We start from the raw sequence: 24,981 nt of genomic DNA, 5'->3' as shown, positions 1-24,981 counted from the left end.
ATATGATAAAAATTAAAATGTCCCTCCTATCCCTGACTCCCAGTTAACCATTTCTCTTCTCAAGACAGCCACTACTTTTGTTTCTATTCCAGGGAACTATGTGTACTTAAGAATTTTTGTATTTCAAAGATTTTTTTGTTCATATAAAGGAATGAGTAAATACAGATAAATAAAAATCAGCTAGTCATTCATAAGTCCAGTGCCAGGCAAAACCACTGATAATAGTTTGACGTGTGTCCTTTTGGAGCTTTAAAAAACGCACATGCAATTGCATATGTACTCTTGCAATAAAAAAAAAGTTTTTAAGTCACCTGAATAATACATGAAGATGTTCCTATTATTAAAAACAAATTCAGATGATACCATTAAACCAAAATCATCTTCACCACTGCCCTCAGTTATATCATTTCCTATCAATAATAACCATGGTTATGTAGTCTTTGAGCATTTTGTATTTATCTATAGATTTATATTGTTGTTTTTCATAAATGAGATCATCCTGCTCATGATAGAGGAAAGAATGTCTGGTTATTTAAATACTGTTTCCTTGATTACCAGTTGGATTGAACATGTTTTCAAATGTTTAGTAAACAACATTTGTGTTTTTCTGTGAATAAAGTGACCTATAAATAACATTTGGTAAACTGTTTTTATTATCTTCTGTGTTTATAACTATTGTTCTGCCGTATTGTCTTCAAATGTCTGCTAACATTGAATGGATATGTCAGTTTATATGATTTATACTTCTGTCATTGTTATGATGCTGTCATTGGTGAAGATCTTATACTTGTAAGATCATGTTTTGAGATGCATTTTGACCAAATTCATACTATTAAGATCAAGTAAAGTTTTAACTCTTGTGTACTCACTCTCATTGATAAGATTTACACTTATTCATTTAATAGCACTACCATTTGATTATGAGCTCAGAACTACTAGCAGCAGTCATTGTTTCTGGTGGCAACAAACTGGTCATCTTGACTAAGCTGTTCCTAAATCTGATTACCTATAAACTATTTGCTCTTGTGCATATGTATGATTGAGCTTATTACAACAGAAACTGTTCATTGTTTTGTTTTTAGTTTTCCCCAGGTGAATCTTACAGGCAGCTAGTTGCGCCTACATCAAAATCAAAACAAACAAAAAATGGACTAGGAGAGCAGAAAAAAGTCATTGTGATTTGAATTAGAAGGCCTCTAGGAAGAAAAATTTGAAACACGATGGGCATTGTATTGTTTCCAGTTTTGAACTGTGAAGGGCAGGAGAATTCAGTGAGGAGTAAATCTGTTATACATGAGGGGAAAGCATGAGGAAAGATAAGATAAGCAGGTGTGTTTGTGGGAGCATCAGTATGTAGTTTGAATGAATCCAAGTGTTCGTGTTAGAAAATGGTAAGAAAAACGTTGGATAGGTAGGTTGAGTTATCATGCAGACTGTATTTACCTGGTACCATATAAGGGTTTTGAATTATCTTGTAATAAATAGGACTCTTTTGGCACATTTTGAGAAGGGAAATGATATAAAATAGCATTTAGGAATATTAATTAGTTGGTATTATGCAGGATAAGTTTGAGAGGTTAATTAGGGTATTTATTACATTTGGGCGAAATGACCAGAATTCTAACTTTGGAGTTAGAATTGGAAATAAGCTATAGATGTGAATAATTATATGAACAGAAGTTAATAGGAGGGAGACTTGAAGTAGAAATAATAATCCTGGATTTGATTCCAGGCATTGCAAAATAATAATAATGATAATAATAATAATAATAATAATAATAATAATAATAATGGGCTTTTAAGATGTGTATTATTGAAGTATAATATATAAATATATCAATTTTTTTTAGCATTGGGGAATAAGCCAGTATAGGCAAATGCTATTCCTGAGCTATGCCCCAGCCCCAATTCATTGATTTTAAGTGTACAACTGGGTGAATTTTGACAAATGCATACAATCTTGTAACCATTACTACAGTCTTTATATAGAATATTTCTGTCATCCCACAAAGTTCCCTTGTACATCTCCACAGACAATTCTTACCTCCAGCCCTAGCCCTTGGCAACCTCTGGTCTATTTCCTATTACTTTAGTGTTTTCTTTGTTTTTGCAGTTCCCTATCAACAGATCTTATGTCTTCTGTGTTTGGGTTGTTTTAGTTAGCATAGTACTTTAGAAATTTTTCTATGTGTTGCATGTGTCAGAAATTTCTTCTTTATTGCTGTGTAATAATCTGTTTTATGGATTAGGTACCACAGTTATTTATCTATTCACCACATGATGGGCTTGGTATTGGTTCCACTTTTGGACTGTAATGAATAAAGCTGCCCTAAACATTATTGTATAAGTTTTATATGGATATAGTTTTCATTTCTCTTGGGTATATGTATGTAAGAGTGGAGTTGTTAGGACATAAGGTATAACTGTATGATTGACTTTATCAGAAACTACCAAACTTTTCCAAAATGGCTTGATGTATCACTTTGTATTCCTATCAGTGATATACAAGATGTCAAATTGCTCTACATCCTTGTTTACGGTTGGTATTATCAATCTTCAATTTTAGCCAATCTGAAGTTTGAAGGCAGAAAAATCGTAAGGGTAAGCAAAATGGGAATGACAAGGGGGAAAAATGAATTTGGAGACAGATGTCAGTGCAAACATTGATTTCAGTTTGGTGTATTGAGATTAAGGTGTCTCCATCTAAAAAGTGACCTCTTAGGCTCTCTAAATTCTCTTACAGAATTTTTCTAGACATTTATAAGTTTGAGGATTAGCTCACTCCTTTCTTTGTGACTCTAGACAAGTTGCTTGTCCTTTGTAAGCTTTGGTTTTCGTATTTGCTGAATGTGAAATTAAAAAATGATAGTACTTACATAGGATCTAATACAAAGTTAACACTCAGTAAGTGGTGTCATCAGCACCATCAACATCATGAATGGAATGTAAACATATGATAAGCCTTTTAGTAGCTTATGACTTTCAAATCTCTATTTTTTCCTTTCTGATTTATCGGCGTTCATTTTCTATATGATACCCATACTGATTTTGTTCAACACTAATCTTGGGGGGTTTACTACCCTATTCTAATCCCTTCAGTACTTCATTTTGTTTGCCTTGTTGGTGTATAAATAACTTAGTTAAGCCTTGACTAGGGCCTCTGTTAGAAAGGTCTCTGTATAACCTGCGTTTTTCCTTTCTGCTGTCTATCACTGCTATAGTTATTTGTTTAATCTTTCTCCTCTTCACAATACTATAAAATTCATAAGGCCAGCATGTGGTAAATGCTCAGTAAATTTAATTCGTTGAATAATTATCTTGTTGTAAGATCCTTGAAAATAAGAACTTTTCACTGAAAATATTTTGATATTTTAACATTACTTTGTATAGCATTAGTTTTATGAAATTAATTATTTATTTATTTTTGTTGCTGGAGATCATACCCAGGGAGGGCCTCACAAATGGGCTAAGCATGTACTCTACCACGGAGCTGCAGTCTCAACCCTTAACAGATACTTCTGAATCAAAATAGCAGTTTGCATTAAACTATGTAATTTAGTAGAATTATTGGGTCATATAAGATAAAGAGTTTTTAAAAAATTGTTTTAGCATACTCCATTATGAAGTAATACTTCATGGAAAAATTGGAAAACAGAAGAAGCAAAAGAAAAAATTTAAGAGTTTTATAGCATATTATTTATAACATATTATTTAGTCTCCAGGTGTTGGAGTAGTTTGTATTTTTTATTTTATCATTGATTTCTAATTTCATTCCATTGTGATCTGATAGAATGCAAGGTAGTATTTCTTTTTTTGTACTTACTAAGAGTTGCTTCGTGACATAACATAAAGTATTTTAGAGAAGGATCCATGTGTTGCTGAGAAAAAAGTGTATTCGCTTGTGATGGGTGGAATATTCTATATATATGTCTGTTAAGTCTAAATAATTGATTGTATTATTGAGTTCTGTGGTTTCTTCGTTCAGTTTTTGTTTGGAAAATTTATCCAGTGGTGAGAGAGGTGTCTTAAAGTCACCCAGTATTATTGTGTTGTGGTTTATTTGATTCCTGAAGTTGAGAGGGTTTGTGTGATGTATGTAGATGCTCCATTATTTGGGGGCATAAATATTTGTGATTTTTATAACTTGTTGATTTATGGTTCCCTTAAGCAATATGAAATGTCCTTCTTTATTCCCTCTTACTAACTTCAGTTTGAAGTCCACTTTATCTGATATGAGGATGGAAACTTTCCCTTTTTTACTGAGTCCATGTGCATGGTATGTTTTTTCCCATCCTTTTACCTTCAGTTTGAGGATATCTTCTCCTATGAGTCTTTTGAAGGCAGCATATTGTTGGGTCTTTTTTAAAAATCCCATCTGCCAGTCTGTGTCTTTTTTTTTTTTTTTTTTTTTTTTTTTTTGTGGTACTGGGGATTGAACTCAGGTCCTTGTGCTTGTGAGGCAAGTACTCTACCAGCTGAGCTATCTCCCCAAGTCCAGTCTGTGTCTTTTGATTAAAGAGTTTAGGCCATTAACATTCAGGGTTATTATTGAGATATGATTGTATTCCTGGTCATTTTGGCTTATTTTCAGTTTTTAACTTGACTTGATTTCTCCTTTGATTGGCTATTCATTTGTATAGTTCCTCCCTTTGCTGACTTGTATTTTTGTTTTTCACTTCCTCCTAATGGAATATTTTGCTGAGAATGTTTTGTGGTGCAGGCTTTCTGTTTGTAAATTCTTTTAACTTTTGTTTATCATGGAAGGTTTTTATTCATCATCAAATCTGAAGGTTAGTTTTGCTGGATATGAAATTCTTGGTTGGCATCCATTTTCTTTCAGAGTTTGGTATATATTGTTCCAGTCCCTCCTAGCTCTTAGGGTCTGGGCTGAGAAATTTGCTGATATCTGTATTGGTTTCCCCCTATATGTAATCTGGTACTCTTCTCTCATGACCTTTAAAATTCTATATTTATTTTGTATACTGGACATTTTCATCATAATGTACCTTGGTGTGGCTCTGTTGTAATTTTGTACATTTGGTGTTGGGTAAGCCTCTTGTATTTGATTTTGCATTTCATTCTTCAGGTTTGGAAATTTTTCTGATATTATTTCATTGATTAGGTTGTTCATTCCTTTGGTTTGTATCACTGTGCCTTCCTCAATGCCAGTAATTCTTAAATTTGGTCTTTTCATGTTATTCCATAACTCTTAGAGGTTCTCTTCATGATTTCTTACCAGATTCTCTGTGTAGTCAGCTTCATTTTCAAGATCAAATGTTTTGTATTCATTGTCTGAGGATCTGTCTTCCAAATGATCTGTTCTGTTGATAATGATTTCTATTGAGTTTTTAATTTGGTTATTATTTCCTACATTTCAAGGATTTCTGCTTTTTTTTTTTTTTCAGAATCTTTCTTTATTGAAATCTATTGCTTCCTGCATTTGCTCTTTTAACTCTTTAATGAAGTGATCTTTTGTTGCCTGCATTTGCTTTCTTATATCATCCTTTACTTTGCAAATCATTTTAATTATGTACATTCTGAACTCCTTTTCTGACATTTCTTCTATATAATGTGCTTTGGAATGACACATGAATAGCAGAAGATATCAGGGAGGAGAGAAAAAAAATGTTTAGAGCCAAACAAGAACACCAGTACAACATAACAAATTCTCTGGGACACAGTGAAAGCAGTACTAAGAGGAAAGCTCACTTGCACTGATTCAGTCACTAAAAGAATAAAAAAAATCAACAAATAAATGACCTAACATTACATCTCCAAACTCTAGAAACTAAAGAACACATTAACACCAAAAGTAGCAGAAGGGAGGAAATAATTAAAATCAGAGCTGAAATCAATGAAATTGCAAGAAAAGAAACAATTGAACAAATTGACAAAACAAAAAGTTGGTTCTTTGAAAAAATAAATAAATAAAATTGATAAACCCTTAGCGACACCAACAAAGAGGAGAGAGAAAACTCAAATTACTAAAATTTGTGATGAAAAAAAAATATCGTGATGGACACTATTGAAATACAAAATATAACTAGAATCTATTTTGAAAATCTATACTCCAACAAAATAGAAAATCTCAAAGACATTAACAGATTTCTAGACACATATGACTCACCCAAATTGAATCAGGAGGACATACACAATTTGAACAGATCAGTTTCAAGCAATAAAATAGAAGATGCCATCAAAAGCCTACCAACCAAGAAAAGCCTGGGACCAGACAGATTCTTAGCCCAGTTCTACAAGACCTTCAAAGAACTAATACCAATATTCCTAAAAGTATTCATGAAATACAAAAGGAGGGAAACCTTCCAAACTCATTCTATGAAACTAGTATCACCCTGATACCAAAAGTAGACAAAGACAATTAAGGAAAGAAAACTTCAGACCAATATCCCTGATAAAACAGATGCAAAAATTCTTAACAAAATTCTGGCAAATGGAATACAAAAACATATTAAGAAGATAGTGTGCCATGATCAAGTGGGGTTGATCCCAGGGTTGCAAGGTTGGTTCAGTATCTATAAATCAATAAATGTAATTCATCACATCAAAAGACTTAAGAATCATATGATCATTTCAATAGATGCAGAAAAAGCATTTAGTAAAATACAGCACCCCTGAATGCTCAAAACATTAGAAGGTATAGGGATAGTAGGAACATACCTCAACATTGTAAAGGCTATGCTAAACACAAGGCCAACATCATACTAAGTGGAGAAAAATTGAAAGCATTCCCTCTAAAAACTGGAACAAGTCAGTGATGCCCTCTTTCACCACTTCTATTCAACATTATCCTTGAAACTCTAGCCAGAGCAATTAGATGAAAGAATTTAAAGGGATACGAATAGGAAAAGAATAACTCAAACTATCACTATTTGCTGACAACATGTTTCTATTTTTAGAGGATCCAAAAAACTCCACCAGAAAACTTCTAGAACTAATAAATGAGTTCAGCAAAGAGCAAGATATAAAATCAACACTCGTAAATCTAATGCATTTCTTTTCAGAAGTGATGAATCCTCTGAAAGAGAAATTAGGAAAACTACCCCGTTCATAATAGCCTCCAAGAAAATAAAAAACTTGGAAATCAGTCCAACAAAAGAGGTGAAAGATCTCTGGAATGAAAACTACAGAACACTAAAGAAAGAAATTTAAAGAAAACCTTAGAAGATGGAAATTTCTCCCAAGTTCTTGGATAGGTAGAATTAATATGGTCAAAATGACCATACTACTGAAAGTGCTATACAGATTCAATGCAATTCCAATTAAAATCCCAATTACATACCTCATAGAAATAGAGAAAGCAATCATGAAATTCATTTGGAAAAATAAGAGACCTAGAATAGCCAAAGCAATCCTTAGCAGGAAGAATGTAGCAGGAGGTATCACAGTACCAGACCTTAAACTATACTGTAGACCAATAGTAACAAAAACGGCATGGTATTGGCACCAAAATGGGCAGGTGGATAAATGGTACAGAATAGAAGACAGAGACAAAACCACATAAGTACAGTTCTCTCATACTAGACAAAGGAGTCAAAAACATACAATGGAGAAAAGATAGCCTCTTCCACAAATGGTGCTGGGAAAACTGGAAATCCACATGCAGTAAAATGAAATGAAACCCCTATCTCTCACTCTGCACAAAACTCAACTCAAAATGGATCAAGGACCTACGAATTAGACCAGAGACCCTGCACTTAATAGAAGAAAAAGTGGGCCCAAATCTTAATCATTTTAGCTTAGGACCTGACTTCCTTAACAAGAGTCCCCAAGTGCAAGAAAAAAAACAAGAATCAATAAATGGAATGGATTCAAACTAAAAAGCTTTCTCTCAGCAAAGGAAACAAAAACATCAAGAGAGAACTACAGTGAGAGAAAATCTTTACCACATACACTTCAGATAGAACACTAATCTCCAGAATATGTAAAGAACTCAAAAAACACCAGAAATTCAAATAACCCAATCAATAAATGGGCTAACGAACTAAGCAGACACTGCACAGAAGATACACAATTGATAAGTATATGAAAAAATGTTCAACATCTCTAGTAATTAGAGAAATGCAAATCAAAACTACCCTAAGATTTCATCTCAATCCAATGAGAATGGCTTTTATCAAGAATATAAGCAACAATAGGTATTGGTGAGAATGTGGGGGAAAAGGTACACTCATATTTCTTGTGGGATTGAAATTAGTGCAGCTACTCTGGAAAGCAGTATGGAAATTCCTTAGAAAACTTGGAATAGAATTACCATTTGATGCAGCTATCCCATTCTTTGGCCTATACCTAAAGGACTTAAAATCAGCATACTACGGTGGTGCAGCCACATCAATGTTTATAGCAACTCAGTTCACAATAGCTAGATTGTGGAACCACCTAAGATACCCTTCAATAGATGAATGGATAAATAAAATGTGGTATATATACACAATGGAATATTACTCAACCATAAAGAAGAAAAAATCCTGGATTTGCAGGTAAATGGATGGAGCTGGAGAAAATCATGCTAAGCAAGATAAGCCAATTCCAATAAACCAAAGGCCAAATGTTTTCTCTGACAAGTGGATGATGATACACACGGGTGGGGGGCAATAATGGAAGAATGGAGGAACTTTGGATTGTGTAGAGGGAATTGAGGGGAAGGGAGGGGGCAAGGGATAGGAAAGATGATGGAATGAGACAACATCATTACTCTATGTATGTGTATGATTACACGAACTGTGTGACTACATCATGTACAACCAGAGAAATGAAAAGTACCCAAAAAAACAAAGTTTTTTATGATTTTGGCAGTGGCTTTCAGATTGCTTTCTAAAGATATTTAATTGGTATGTTCTTAGTAGTGTTTAAGCAGTCCTATTCTCATCTGTATGAATTTATAATTTAATAGGTAAGATTGCTATCTTTCTTCAATTCTTTTTGATTTGTTAATCATTTCCCCCTCTGAATTTTGATACTGCTTTTTTCCATTTCTGTTCAATGCATCCACTCAGATATTTATTCTTATATTCCTGCCATAACTATTTTTCTTCTGTACCTTGAATGTACTTCATATGTGGGAGGCCTAGACTTCATTAGTTTTGTCTATGAGTTTTTGTATACTTTCTAGTTCTCTCTCTCCCTCTGCAAATTCCTACTATGTGGGTGAAACTGTCCCTCACATATTCATAGACTGTTTTTAAGAACCCAGAAAACCACGCCGGACACGGGAACTCACATAAGGGAGTTTATTAAACACACAGAGTGTCTCCCTGCAGGGTGAGAAAATGAGAGGAAAAGAGAGAGAGAGAGCGTACACGCAGGAGAGAGAGAAATGGAGGAGACAGCATGAAAGCGAGGAGGAGAGAGAGAAGCATGAAAGTGAGGAGGAGAAGAGAAAAATGGCAGGGAGCTACCCTTAAGCAGTCGAATTCCGCGGGTTAACAAGACCAATAACGGAGAAGGATACTTAAGCTGACTGATGAACCAATAGCTAGCTAGGATGTTCACAGACTGACAAGTAGTTGGGAGGTGGGAAAATGACTGTAGCGGAAAGGGCGGGGGAGCAGCTTTATATTATGTTACATTCTCCTGTCTCTTTTTTTTTTTTTTTTTTTATTATTGTACACAAATGGGATACATGTTGTTTCTCTATTTGTACATGGCGTAAAGGCATACCATTTGTGTAATCATAAATTTACATAGGGTAATGTTTGATTCATTCTGTTATTTTTTTTCCCTTCCCCCCACCCCTCCCACCCCTCTTTTCCCTCTATACAGTCCTTCCTTCCTCCTTTCTTGCCCCCCTCCCTTCCTGTCTCTGTTTTTATAAGATCTTTTGTTCTCCTGTTTTTTACCCCCTTGTTTCTCCTTCCTGCCTATGTGACTAGACCTGGTTTTGCAGGTGAGATGTAAAAAGTCCATTCCTCCAGGGGCAGTCTTCAACTTCCAGACTTCCAGAGGCAGATTACTTTCATGGACTTCATTTCCTTGATTTGACTGATCCCCTACTTCTACACTAACTGCCTGTCCCCAATTCTGACTTCATTCCCCCCTCTAGTTTTAGGAACTCCTTTATTGCTGTAGCAAAAGGGGGTCAATGATCGCTCTGGCTTCTTCGAGCTGGAAGGGGGCAGCGTTGGGCAAGCAGTTTGGAGTTCCCTTTTTAGAAATCGGGTCAATCTAGGTGTCCATGGTAGAAGTCTGGTTGGGGAAGAACAGGTTGTAAAGGCATCTGAGGGTGGGTGCTTCTATGAGAGAAGAACAAAAAGACATGAGTACTGAAATGAGATTAGTACAAGATAAATGTTGCAGAATCTGGAACATGCCAATGAATATCATGAAGGTGACAGAAGTCAATAATCCCTCACCAGGGGGTGGAAGAACTGAGAAGTGTTCCCATAACAAGGCCTAACAACGGCTGGAGAGGACAAGGCCTTTATTTGGGAACTTTAAACACAACATTTAGTAGAGATCTCTATGTTTCTGTTACTAGCATACATCGATTAAGCCTACCTGTGTCTGTCGGCCTTAAACTGACTAAAAACTTCTGACTCTGGCAGTTTCTCTTGATAGTTATCAGGCACATTTGCCTAAGAATCTCTCTTTTGTAGCTTTTAGTCTTTATTCTAGTGGGTTAACACAAGTGTACATCTTAAGTTACATTTAACTTATTTCTTTTAAATGCTCAAGAATGGCTATATTTTGGTTTTAACTGTTTTGCTAGGTGTCTAAGATCAAACTGGTCAAAGTAACCTGTTCCTCCCAAAGACTCAGCTGAGTTCCCACAGGGGTCACTCATAGAGAACTTGAGAGCAGCTTCTTAGCTTTTGTGCTGTCCGTTAGGCAGGGTCTCCTGGATGAGGTGGCTTCCCTTGTAAGCACCAGGGACCTCCATGACCCTCCTCTGCAGCAGGTACACTGATTGGCTTTTCATCCTCTGCAGCAGGTACACTGATTGGCTTTTCATCCTCTAGTGGCCTCATCAATCTCCCTGATCGGGAGGTCATGTGACCCAGAGTTTCAAAGCTCCTTAGAGAAGTCCTCTTGTTCCCTGGGTTCAGGCTGACTTTGAGGACAAGATACTAGTTTTTTCTTGGCTTCTAATCTCAATCTCTAAATTTGATCTTAACCCATCCAGCAAGCCAGTCTCACCAGTCATAAAGTAAGAGTGCTGGGCTGTAATTTCAGTGTCTATGACTTCACAGTTATTTACCCCCTTTTATCTAATTGGGGTCTACATTATCTGTCCTGTAGGTGATGCCTTACTATTTCAAGTGAATTTATGGTGTTTGCTCTTGAAGCAATACTTTTGCAAAATATTAATCAGGCAACAGCTAGAGTTTACAAGGAAAATACAAAATAGAATCACCAACAGTAAAACATTCAGTTTGTGCAATAGCTATCCTGAATTTTGGCTGAGTTATTAATTATATCCCCTGTTTGAGATCACAGTAATCTTTACAACAAGCATTAAACTTTTGAACACAACTTTAAATAAGTTAAAGTCTGGCTTACTTTGGAGTCATTCTAACATGCAGCAGGGTGGGAGGGGAGGCAGAGCCTTATCTCAGGTAAGGCGGGGCTCTTTACAAATCTTAAGTGTTCTAATTCAGATGTTGATCTTTACTCCTTTCTTAAATGTCATTTTAAGAAGTTTACATATATTGATTCCTGAGTCTATATGAACACACAATTTAACATTATATCTAAAACATGAATTAAAGAAAGGCTGAGAGAGCTTTTAACTTTCCTTTTGTGTGTCAAAGTGGCAAAATGCTTTCATGTTTCACGATATTAACCTTTAAACAAATCAGGCTCTCACTAACTTTTAGAAATACATTTACATTTAAATTTTTTATCTCAATGTAAAAAGTAACAAATTTTACATATACCCTATTGATGACAGGTCCTGTAATAGAACATTAAATGATAGAAATAAATCTCCAATAACATTTACTCTTCTTATAAGTTTAAAATTATCATTACAGACAAGTTTAATTTGGAGAATAGCAGCTTGATAAATTTTCTGCTTTAAAGGCTTGTATACCTGGAAAATATGAACACATTTAATATCTGTAACGTAGCACAGTACCTTTTTTAAGACTAGTTGTTCTGAGGAATAGAACTTAACAGACATATTAAATTTTACCAATTATGAAAACACCAATAATGTTTAAGTATGTTGTTCCATGGAATTTAAGGAGTTGAGAGTACTCGATGTTATTTAATAATTAGCATTTTAACTTTGTAAATTAATCACATGTCTCTAACACACACATTTGAATAATCCCATACATGTCAACTCTAATTCACTCATCTTATTGTAAAAAAAAAACAAGATATCAGACAAGTGTACCAACACTATTCCTATGTAACATCTCCTCAGTAGAATAACTCCTGTCCTAGAAATAACTCTTTACCTTGCCTGACATCTGATTCTTACTGTAATTCTATAACCTGGAGTGAAGGTCCCAGTTTGCAGATCTGGCAAAATGGGAAAAATAGGGACCATTTAGTATATATGTTGCAGTTAAGCATGCATGTATGTTGTGTGTATATATGTGTGTATGTTTAATACATATGCATGTTTGTGCTTAAGGATGCCAACTGTTATTCTTGAGAAAGATTGTTGTTCTGAAATGATGCGTTCAACTTGCTTTATTTAGCATAATAAAAAGTTTGCCACCATGTGTTAGATCCAGAATTACTTTTGAAACTTACTAAATTGTAAAATTTATATATATGGGAACCAAAGTGGTATGCACCTGTAATCGCAGCTACTAAGGAGGCTAGTCTAGAGGATTGCTTCAGGTAATGAGTTCAAGGCCAGCCTGGGCAGATTAGCAAGACCTCATCTCATTAAAATAATAATAATAAATAAGGGAACTACCACTTCACCTCACGCCTTAGTAATTTCTTGGTAGTGATGGGATAGTAATAGTGTTTTGACCATTGGAAAGTAAAGAGTGGAGTCATAGCTTATGTTGGGGTTAGGGTTTTCAGCAATAGTATGGAATGCAAACAGCATTTGCTTATTTGCAAATCACATAGAAAGGGATGGCACCCTGTCGTCGATCTCAGTAAATCTAGCATCATTTTTTCTCCCAAGCCCTAGAGTAGATCACTGTTTCTTTACATGGAAACAAGCAGTTAGCTTTTATTTAAGGGCCATGTGGCATAAAAATGTCCCTCTTTAACATTTAGAATTACACTCGCATTGAGAGGTATTCACTGTGAGGACTGAAACCAAATGAGTTCATAGAAGTTCACACCTTATACCTCATGCTTGCCACAAGGCCTGCTGTAGCCCAGGGGTATGTTGGTAGACAGAGTCCTTAGCACTGTTTTCTCTCTTCCCAACCCTTTACCCCACCTTTCTCTCTCTTTGAGCCTTTTCTTCATCCCTGACTACCACACTGAAAGAAATGCAGTAGGGATGCATTAGAAGGATGCTTATAAGGTGTAACTGAATATAAGTAAGTAAATTTAAAAGTCCAAAATGAGACTTAAAGGCTTAACTAATATATGTTCATGTGTGCACACACACACAATTTTTTAAAACTTTTCTGCAGGGGGTAGGGTATACCAGCTATTAAACTCAGGGGCACTCCACCACTGAGCCACATCCCCAGCCCTATTTTGTATTTTATTTAGAGACAAGGTCTCACTGAATTGCTTGCTTTGCTTTTGCTGAGGCTGTCTTTGAACTCATGATCCTCCTGCCTCAGCCTCCTGAGCCACTGGGATTATGGTGTGCCACCATGCCTGGCACAAATTTTTTTTTTTTTTTGATGGTTCTGACAGTTGAACCCAGAGCCTCACACATCTGTCATTGAGCCACATCCCCAGCTTATTTAAATCACTCATGCCAAGCTTATATAAAAACTTAGGAATCCATGTAAATTTATATCTGAAATATGAGTTCTTTATAGAGTGATCAGTCAGTCAAAAGGCTCCATAAGATATCATCTGTATAATGGAATCTACAGGAACTAGTTTGTTTTGACATTGTTTTACTCTTTTAAAAGGATTTATTTAAAAAGGACTATGGCCTCACAAAAAATTGCAAATATAGTAAAGAAGACCCTTATGCCTATCACCCAACTTCTCCAGTGGTAATATCTTATACACTGCAGTTACAAAACTAGGAACTACACATTTACACAATATACCTAACCAGACAACAGACCTTATTCAGCAGATTTCACCAGTTTTTGATACCAGCGTTTTTGTTTTGTTTTTTTGTTTTTGATTCCAGAGTTGCTTTACTACTGAGTCATATCCACAACCTGTTTATTTTGAGACAGGCTCTTGCTCAGTTGCTGAGGGCCTTGCTACATTACTGAGGCTGGCTTTGAACTTGTAATCCTTCTGCCTCAGCCTCCTGAGCCCCTGGGATTACATGCATGAGCCACCGTGCCTGGCTGATTTCACCAGCTTTTGTATGCACACATTTATCATTTTTTCTGTTTATGTGTGTAATTATGTACAGTTAAAAATAATTTTAAGCATAGTTTTAGAATTGCAGAAAAGTTACAATATAGAACTGGGCACAGCAATGCACACCTTTATAATCCCAGTGATTTGGGAGGATGAGGCAGAGGGATCTCAAATTGTAGTCAAGCCTCTGCAACTTGGTGAGACGCTGTCTCAAAATAAAAAATAAAAAGTGCTGGGGATGTAGCTCAGTTGTAAAGCATCCCTGGGTTCAATTTCAAATTCCAAAAAAAGTAAAATTAAACAAGATAATACAAAGAGTTCTCATATAGTTCTCACCCGCTAACCCCTGTTAATATCTTACATTCATGTAGTATGTTTGTTATAACGAGGGAACTGACATTGGTATGTTATCATAATTAAACTCCAAACTTTATTTGGACTTTACTAGTTTTCCCCTAATGTACTTTTTCAATTTCTAGATCCTATCCATCATACCAAAACTCATTCATTGCATCTTTAGCCTGGTGTGGACTACGACAGGTTTTCAGATTTTCTTCCTTATTTTTGAAAATCTTGACAGCTTTGAAGAACTTTTTTGTAGACTTTCACTTTGGTCTGTTTGATGTTTTTCTCATGGCGGGGCTAGTGTTATAGGCATTTGAGAGGAAGACCTACAGAGGTGAAATGCAGTTTTTATCATGTATCAAGACTATATCAAGGACATGTCATCAGTATGACGTATCATTATTCCTGTTGATGTCACCTGACTGAGGTAAAGTTGGGCAGGTTTTCTATTGCAAAGTTACTTTGTTCTCTTTTCTGATTCTGAGCTGTGAAAGCAAGTCACTAAGCACAGCTTATTATGCAAGGTATAGGGAAACTTAACTTCAACCTTCTGTAGGGACTTATCTACAAAAATTATCTGAATTCTTCTAATAGATCTTTTAAAACTTTATGGTAACAGCATGAGTACTGAATTAGTCTGATATGTCTTTTCTTTGCAGGGTGGGAAATCCCGTAAGCACCGGAAGGATCGACTACAAGATTTAATTGACATAGGCTTTGGCTATGATGAAACTGATCCATTTATTGATAATTCAGAGGCTGTGAGTAATATATCTTTTTTTTCCCAATCAATTTAATATTTGTTAAATATTAAATACATACAACAGAAGATCTATACTTTAGTTAGAGAGGCCAAATGTCCATGCATAAAACTGTTAAGAGAAGTAGAAGAGTATATGAATAATGCAAAAATTAAAGAGCAGAGGTGAAAACTGCCCTCTGAGTTTAGAAAATGAGGGACCAATCTGGACTGGACTCTCTAGGAAATGTCTTAGTGAAAAGAAACTTATAGTTAAATATAGCAAGCTATACACATTTATTCCCCTGATACTACCTTAAAGTGAGATAATTTCTTTTTTTATTTAATTTTTTAAAAATTTATTGTACACAAATGGGGTACAACTTTTCATTTCTCTGGTTGTACATGAAGTAGAGTCAAACTGTTTGTGTAATCACACATGTACATAGGGTAATGACGTTTGTCTCATTCCATTATCTTTCCTTCTCCCCACCTCCTCCCCACCCCACATTTCCCTGTACTCAATCCAAAGTTCCTCCATTCTTCCCTTACTCTCCCCATCACCCCCTATTATGTATCATCATCCACTTGTCAGAGAAAACATTTGGCCTTTGGGTTTTTGGGATTGGCTTATCTTACTTGGCATGATTTTCTCCAACTCTATCCATTTACTTGCAAATGCCAGAATGTTTTCTTCTTTTTCCATTGTGTATATATACCACATTTTCTTTATCCATTCATCAATTGAAGGGCATCTATGTTGGTTCCACAATCTGTTGTGAGTTGAGCTGCTATAAATGTTGATGTGGCTGTATCTCTGTAGTGTGCTGATTTTAAGTCCTTTGGGTATAGGCCAAGGAATGGGATAGCTGGGTCAAAAGGTGGGTCCATTCCAAGTTTTCTAAGGAATCTCCACACTGCTTTCCAGAGTGGCTGCACTAATTTCAATCCCACAAGAAATACAAGCGCACCTTTTTCCCCACATCCTCACCAACACCTATTGTTGCTTATATTCTTGATAATAGCCATTCTCATTGGAGTGAGATGAAATCTTAGGGTAGTTTTGATTTGTATTTAGTAATATGTCTTTATTATAGCAGCTAATTTATTGGGATAGTAGAAGTCAAGGGTAACTTAACTAGCTCAACAAATGTGTTCTTTTGTGCTTTTTAAAACCATGTTTACTGCTTAAAGATTTAAAACTTTTAAAAGAATACTGCAAATTTAAAATTTTGTAATGTTGGGTTGACTCACAATGGGTCGTTATACTACTATAGTAGACCAGGTTTTGGCAAACATCTTTTTCTGTAAAAGCCACTTGGTAAGTATTATAGACTTTGGGTGCTGTCACAGCTACTCTGCCATTATAGTGTGAGAGCAGCCACAGACAATATTTAAGCAAATGAGTATGGCATTTGTAATAAAATTTTATCGATGAAGTCTGCAGTTTAAATTCATGTAATTTATTTATTATTTTATATCTTTCTCTCTTTCTCTTTGTCTCTTTGTGCTGGGGCTCACGCCAAGGTCCTCACGTAGGTCAGGCAAGAGCACTCCCAAATTTTCATGTGTCACAGAATCTTCTCATTTTTTTCTTCAACCATTTAAAAAATCTATTTTATTGGCAGCTATATTTGGTGGGCAATCATGGTTTGTTGACCTTGTACTAGATTGATGTTTTTGATAAGCTATGCTTGTTCTCAGGTCCTGCAAGAATCTTGTGGATTATTTAGTAGATGCTTGTTTCCAGACATGTGTAGTGAGCATTAATTCTGTCATTGTCCCTTGCCCAATCTAAGAATGAAAACAAGTTTTAAAAAAAGGGAAAATGAGGGCTGGGACTGGGCTCAGTGGCAGAGTGCTTGCCTAGCATGTGTGGGGCACTGGGTTCCATCCTCAGCACCACACACAAAAAATTAAGGCATGTTGTCCACCTACAACTACAAAAAAAAAAAAAAAAACTTTTTTAAAAATAAAGAAAAGGAAAAAACAATGGTTTAATACTGAAGACCTTTATATTAAGCAAATGGTTCCTAATCAGGGGTGAAAATTTTGGAATTCTTGTCTTAACTCAGACTTAATGAATTAGAATTTCTAGAGGTGAGGCTTCAGAGATTTTTGGTATTTTTTGTTTTGTTTTTAGTAAAACAAATATATAGTACATTGGTATATTGATTACCACCTATTGATTACTATTTATTATGATAAAACAACAAACACAAGATGATTATAAAGTAGAAAATATCTAAAAATATCTAAAAAACTTCTCTCCCAAGAGGTCAAACACTGTTTTAAGCTTCTGTATAGCTGTCCATAAATTTCCATGAAAGTAAACATACAACCTATACATCCTTTAAGGTAAATAACAGAATTAAGATCATTATATATATCATATTTTAAATTTTGTTTTTCTATTATAATATAGCATATTTTAATATTTTCATATTAGAATTGAGATACATTCCTTCTAATCATTATTGGCAACATACCTAAATTGCATAATTATTTAACCAGTCCTAGTCAATGTGTATCTAAATTGTTTCTGGTGTTATGTGTTTACAAATAGTTGAGCATATTGTTTGCATTTATCTGCTTAAGTAAATGTGTATGCGGTGTATTTATAGAGTACAACTATGTGGGTAGGTTAACTTTCTAGCAGTGGAATTTATTGGTCCAATGGTATTTTCATCTTGAATTTTTATTGATATTCCCAAACTTTGGGCAGGTATATTTTGAAATGACTTTGAAGATGAGACCAAGCAATCGTGGTGCTGCTTGATTGAAGTTAATTTGGCAGACATTTATAAAATACACTTAATGTTTAAATTGCTGTATGCCTTACCAGTCTGTTTTGATCAAATCCTATAGCTTTTCTCCTGAAATTCTCTTTCTCTACTAAAAGGAAGAGGGATTTGGAACGTTTCATATGGATTTTAATAGTCTCTTGATCTTGTAGCAAACGAATGAGGGCATTCCCGTTTTGCCTTAGGGAATATGTTCTTCTGTTCTTGTCTGTGTATTAGAGTAATCTAATCCCTGGGACTATAATATCCTATATAGGGTACAGTAATTACTTAGGGTATACAGAGTGACACTATTTAACTCCTACACTACTCACAAACTAGCATGTCTTTTGCCTGTGGTTACGGTACTTTCTTGTATAGTCGATGACAAATCTTATACAGGTAAGAGAGTGATAGGAAGGTTGTCCAGCATGATGCACACTGAATACCCTGTCATACTTACAAATCTTTTCTGGTGTCCTGACTAAATATAACATATCAATAGTGCCCTTTGGACTAGGGATTCCTTTCTGTTACCAAAAAGGTTGACAGCTAGTGTGGGTGTGGGTTTCAAGAGTCTTGACTATGATTTGGAACTCAAGACAGAAGTCCTAGATTCTAATTCTCCATCAGTTTCTAACTCACCATGTGACCAGGAGCAGGTCTTAGAGCATCACTTGGTTTTCTCTGCCATGATTTGCCCAGAATTATTCTGAGGCCCACATAAGGTGAAGAATGTAAACATGCTGAAGCATAAAGCAAATATAAAGCATTAGCAATAGTGTTAACATTATATGCAGATTTTAAATTCTGAATAACCCACAAAGGAACTTACTCATGGTTAAACATGTATGCATGCTTCCATAAATAACTTTTTAAGAAAAAATAATAAGCTTTATGTTTTAGCGCAGTTATAGAGTCCCAGAAAACTTGAGCAGAAAGTACAGAGAACATTCATATATAACCCTGCCCACCCCACACCCTCCCTTACTATCAGTCATTCGTTTGTTGTAATTGAGGAACCCAACATTGATCCACCAGTATCACCAAAATTCATAGTTCACATTAGTGTTCCCACCTGAAGTAGTCTGAGAGTTTGAACAAATGTATAGTGACGTGTATCCACCGTTATAGTATATACAGTATTTAGTATATTATAGTAGTTATACTTTCCTAAAAATCCTGTGTTCTGCCTATTCATCCCTCCCTTCTCTCCCAGCCTATGCAACCATTTAACTGTCCTCACAGGTTTGCCTTTTTCTTAATAGTTGAAATCTAAAGTATATAGAATTTCATATATAATCTTAATTTTAATAACTTCTTTTGTAGCATTTAGAATATTTCTAAATAAAGTATTTACAAACTGACTTTTGCAAGCTATAATTGGATTATAGGTCTATTTAATAGTATGACTAGTGTTCTCAAAGAAAATGGAATCAAATAGATTAGGAGTTATCATAGATTATGTAATTTTTGTTGTGTCTGTATATGCTTTTTTAAAAAAATTTGTTTTAGTTGTAGATGGACGTAATACTTTTTTAAAAAAATTTGTTCTAATTAGTTATACATTACAGTAGAATGCATTTGACATATCATACATAATTAGAGATAACTTCTCATTCTTCTGGTTATACATGATGTAGAATCACACATGATGTAGAATCACAGTCATATAATGTATGTACGTAGGGTAATAATGTCTGATTCATTCTGCTATCCTTCCTACCTCCATACCCCACCCCTCCCCTCCCTTTACTCCCCTCTGCCTAATCCAAAGTACATCTATCTTTAGCCACCCCCACTTACTGTGAATTAGTATCTGCGTATCAGAGAAAACATTCAGCTTTTGGTTTTGGGGGATTGACTTATTTTGCTTAGCATGATCTTCTCCAACTCCATCCATTTACCAGCAAATGCTATAATTTCATTCTTCTTTAAGACTGAGTAATATTCCATTGTGTATGTATACCACATTTTCTTTATCCATTCATCTGTTGAAGGGCATCTAGATTGGTTCCATAGTTTAGCTGTTGTGAATTGAGCTGCTATAAACATTGATGTGACTGCATCACTGTAGTATGCTGATTATTTATTTTTATGTGTGGCTGAGGCTGGAACCTAGTGCCTCACGTGAGCTAGGTGAGCACTCTACCACTGAGCCACAACCACAGCCCCATATGCTTGGTGTTGATGTGCATTGCATTTTCCACTGAGTTATGGGGAAGAAAATTTGAAAGCTGTTGCTCTAATAAAGATAACTTAAAAAAATTTTTTAGGTGTTGATAGACCTTTATTTTATTCATTTATTTATATGTGGTGCTGAGAATTGAACCCAGTGCCTCACACATGCTAGGCAAGTGTTCTACCACTGAACCACAACCCCAGCCCCTAAAGGTAATTTTTGTAGGTATAGTTATATAGTTAGTTACTAACATTTATAAGACACTGTAGGTCCCTATTTTTTAAGAGAAAAATCAAACTATAATACAGGTTGATTTGTAGAATAATTTACTATCATTGCCCTTAAAAAATTATTTTGTTCTTTTTATGTGCTAATTTAGATAACAAACAATTACAATCTAATCAGATGTTCCCTGTTTTTCTTATTGATTGTACAGTCAGTAAACTTTCCACATTTACAAATTATTTCATAAACAATAAAAATAATCTGGTCCTAATTAATTTTTAGAGTCATGTGCTACTTATTACTAAAAATGTCTGGAAATAAATGCTTTTGAAGCATTAAAAATTTCACATTTAGCCCGACAAATTGAAAAAGGAATGAAAGAAAATGTTTTTTATTTATTATTAAATAATAAATAATAATAAATAAATAATACCAATAAAAATAAATAATACCAATAAAAAATAAATACTAAATAAATAGTACCAGGTATGAGCAGCACTTTTATATTTAAGTTGTCCTTTTTCTGTTTTGTTTTTTTTTTTTTTTTAATGCATCCATATTTTTTTTTTACCTTTTTCTGGTTTTGTTTTTAACATTTTTACTTGTAGATGGACACAGTAGCTTTTATTTTATTTATTTATTTTTAAGTGGTGCTGAGGGTCAAACCCAGTACTTCACACATGCTAGGCAAGTGCTCTACCACTGATCTACAACCCTAACCCCGCAGGTTGTCCATATTAAATTTCCCTAGAACTTTGTGAGGTAAAGTAATATTGTCCTTGTTTGATAATCCCTCCTCCCCAAAATTGATGTTGATTTGCCTGGGGTTGTAATAGCTAGTCACTGGCAAAGGGTCTAGATGCAGAACTCCTGGTTTCTCAAGTTCAGTGTTCATTGCCTCTTAACACTTTTAAGTGGCTAAATTAAATATTCATAAGGAATTTATGCTCCTGAAGTGTTATGATAGAGAAAGCTCAGCAGAATTCTACATAGGAAGACAGTCTTGGAGCACATCAAAATTACTGTGAATACCTGGTGACGAATATGTTTTCTCCTTGGTGCAGTGCATAACTTAAGAGTCAGTTAGTGACTTTGTCATAAACAAAAAATTCCTTAATAAGGTAATTACCTGGTTTGCAAATAATGTTTTCCTTCCTTGCCTCACAAGAGTATCATAAGGACCAAAAGAAATCATTTATAGGGGCTAGAGTTGTGGTTCAGCAGTAGAGTGCATGCTTGGCATGTGTGAGGCCCTGGGTTCAATACTCAGCACCACTTATAAATAAATAAAAGATTCATTGACAACCAAAAAAAATTTTTTTTAAATAGAAATCATCTATATGAAGAAGCATTGAAAACTAGAAAACCTTATACAAGCTTATGTAAACAGAGGATATAGGCGTATTTATCTTTTTGCATTTATGCATTTTCAAACTAATTGCTACAAAGTTTTTTAATTCTTCTCACACCACTTCTATACTTGGAGATATACTGGCTGTTTTCTGTAGGATCTGTAGGGATCTTTAAAATAGTGGTATCAAGTAAAGCAATAAAATGGTTCATTTTTTTCTTTTACTCATTTCCTTTCTTTCTAATTCTGCCTGACTGAACTGGGTTCTTTTTTTCCCATTTTCCATACAATTTGAAGTAATACAATTTAAAATCACAATTTATTTCTTTATTGTTTTTATGGTATTAGGGATTGAACCCAGGGTCTCATTTAAGTTAGGCGAGTACTCTACCACTGTATTTGGGCCAGGGCCTCATTTAAGTTGCACAGGCTGGCCTTGAACCTGTGATGCTCGTCCCTCAACCTCGCAAATCACTAGGATCACAGGTATAAAGTTGTCACAACTTTTACATTTAGTCATAATATTCTTTCAATAATCGGTAGAACACGTGTATTCCTTGCCCATGAAAAGACTTCTTCTTAAAAAAAAAAAACAAAAAAACAAAAAAAACTCACTTAAAACCTAGTTACATAATATAAAAAAAATTCCAGAAGCAGAGTTCTGGAGTATCTTTGCACTGTTAGAACCTTAGCTTTGAGGGCACAGTCTGATTTAGGCAGTTTGAGTCTTTTTGCTCCAAGGAGAGTGCCTGCCTGGTTCATTCCAGGTTCTCCAGTATATGCTTGTAGACTTGGGCAGTTTTTCTGCTTCCCTTTAAAACATTACACGCTATTTTTTCTTCTAAACATTTTTTTAATGTTCCCAGTTAAAATACAGCACTAAGGATAATTATATGATTATAATCTCCTTATTTATAAAATTAACATACTGATATGTTAGGAAATTTAATCATCTGGTCATTCAGCCATCTTTTAATGTGTTTCAACTTCTCATCAAAAACCTTTGTCACTAACAATAGTAGCAATGGGAATGAGAAGGGAAACAGTGGCAGTGCTCCTTAACATTCCTCATCAGGCCATACCCGGTCTGAAGTATGCCACACGGTCAGAACCAACTTTTATTCCAGATAGTGAACTTTTTCCGAACGTATTCCATTAACATCCTCATTGCAGTCCTTTTTTCATTATCTTTTTACTTTTATTTTTAATTTACAAATAATAGTTGCACATATTTATGGAGTGAAACATCATGCTTTGACGCTCATGTACATTTTGCAATGATCAGAGTAATATCTGTCTCTTCAAACATCATTTATTTTCAGTGAGAATATTCAAACTTATCTCTTCTATTTATTTTGAAATATACATAACCTATAAACAACCTACAAAGCAACAGAATACCAAAACATATTCTTCCTGTCTGCCTATAACTTTGAACTTGTTGACCAGCATCTCTCATTTCCTTTTCTGCCACTCCCCCAAGAATCTATCAATCATTCTACTCTCTACGTCTGAGTTTAGATCATTTAGATTGCACATGTAAGGGTGATTTTATGGTATTTTTCTAGGTTCATCTGTGTTATTGCATGACAGAATTTCCTGTTTTTTTAAGGCCAAATAGTATTCTACTATATAGATGTACCACATTTTAAAAATTCATTCATTCATTAATAAACACTTAGATTGTTTTGTATCTCGGCTATTGTGAATAATGCTACCTTGAACACAAGAGTGCAGACATCCTAATTGATATCCTAATTTCTTTTTTTTTCCTCCACTCATTTCTTTTTAATTCAATATGATTAAACATGATGCCTTTGGCATGTACCCAGCAGTGGGATTGCTAGGTCTGCAGTCAGTTTTGCAGTCAGTATTTAAGGAAAATGTTTTCCTGATGAATTAATTTCTTTGACATTTATAGACAATAGGATATCTTAAACTTTTTTTTTTAATTTAGTATGATGAATTAGTTCCTGCTTCTTTAACAACAAAATATGGAGGCTTTTATATCAACACTGGCACTCTGCAGTTTCGCCAAGCTTCAGATACTGAAGAAGATGATATCACAGACAACCAAAAGCACAAGCCATCCAAGGTGAGTTTCTCCAGCATTGCACTGATAAGGAGAATGTTAAATTAACCGGATATACTTTTTGAATCTTACTTGATCAACAACTGTGACTATAAGGAAAAATAAAGTACTAACCATTGCTCAGTGATTCTATTTTTAATTACATGCTTTAAAACAAAAGTATGTGGATATGGGGAAATTGGTATTTATATCACAGAATTGTTTTCGTTTACTGTTACTCTCTATGATGTGGTTTAATAGTCTATTGACTATTTAATAGTCTATTGTTTTGGGGATAAAGTTAAGTTTCTAGGATAGATTTAGACTTGCTATAGAAATGACTATTTATAACTGTTACCATTGCTGAGGTCTAATTTGTAACAAATTCTATAGAATCAGATACACTGCATTTGGGAAATGAGTAATGTACATAGGTAAATGTTTGCTGATGTGAGGGCCAAAGACTTATTTGTATCAGAATCACCAAAATGCTTGTCAAAAATCCATTTTCAAAGCCAGGTGCAGTAATGCACACCTGTAATCCCAGTGGCTCGGGAGGCCGAGGTAGAAGGATTGTGAGTTCAAAGCCAGCCTCAGCAAAAACAAGGTGGCAAGCAACTCGGTGAGACCCTGCCTCTAAATAAAATACAAAATAGGGGACTGGGGTTGTAGCTCAGTGGTGGAGTGCTTGCTTGGCACATGTGGCGTACTGGGTTTGATCCTCAGCTCCACATAAAAATAAATAGATAAAACAAAAGTATTGTGTCCACATATAAATTTTTTTAAAAATTACAGAATAGGTCTGGGGATGTGGTTCAGTGGTCAGGTGCCCCTTTAGTTCAA

The 24,981-nt window shown here is 34.9% G+C and overlaps 1 protein-coding gene across 3 annotated transcripts in view; it reads left to right on the top strand.

Moving 5' to 3' along the window:
* Ubn2 (ubinuclein 2) overlaps positions 1-24,981 on the top strand; it is an 88,928-nt gene that overhangs the window by 14,191 nt on the left and 49,756 nt on the right. For all 3 annotated transcript variants that reach the window (XM_047560459.1, XM_047560457.1, XM_047560460.1), the window contains exons 3-4: positions 15,447-15,548; positions 24,025-24,162. In XM_047560459.1, the coding sequence (XP_047416415.1) occupies positions 15,447-15,548; positions 24,025-24,162 (240 nt within the window). The remainder of the gene's footprint in view (positions 1-15,446; positions 15,549-24,024; positions 24,163-24,981) is intronic.

Source organism: Sciurus carolinensis, chromosome 8 (genome assembly GCF_902686445.1).
Source record: "Sciurus carolinensis chromosome 8, mSciCar1.2, whole genome shotgun sequence".
Classification (NCBI taxonomy): domain Eukaryota; kingdom Metazoa; phylum Chordata; class Mammalia; order Rodentia; family Sciuridae; genus Sciurus; species Sciurus carolinensis.
The sequence above is the reverse complement of the archived record's forward strand: the minus strand, read 5'-3'. Positions and strand labels throughout refer to the sequence as shown.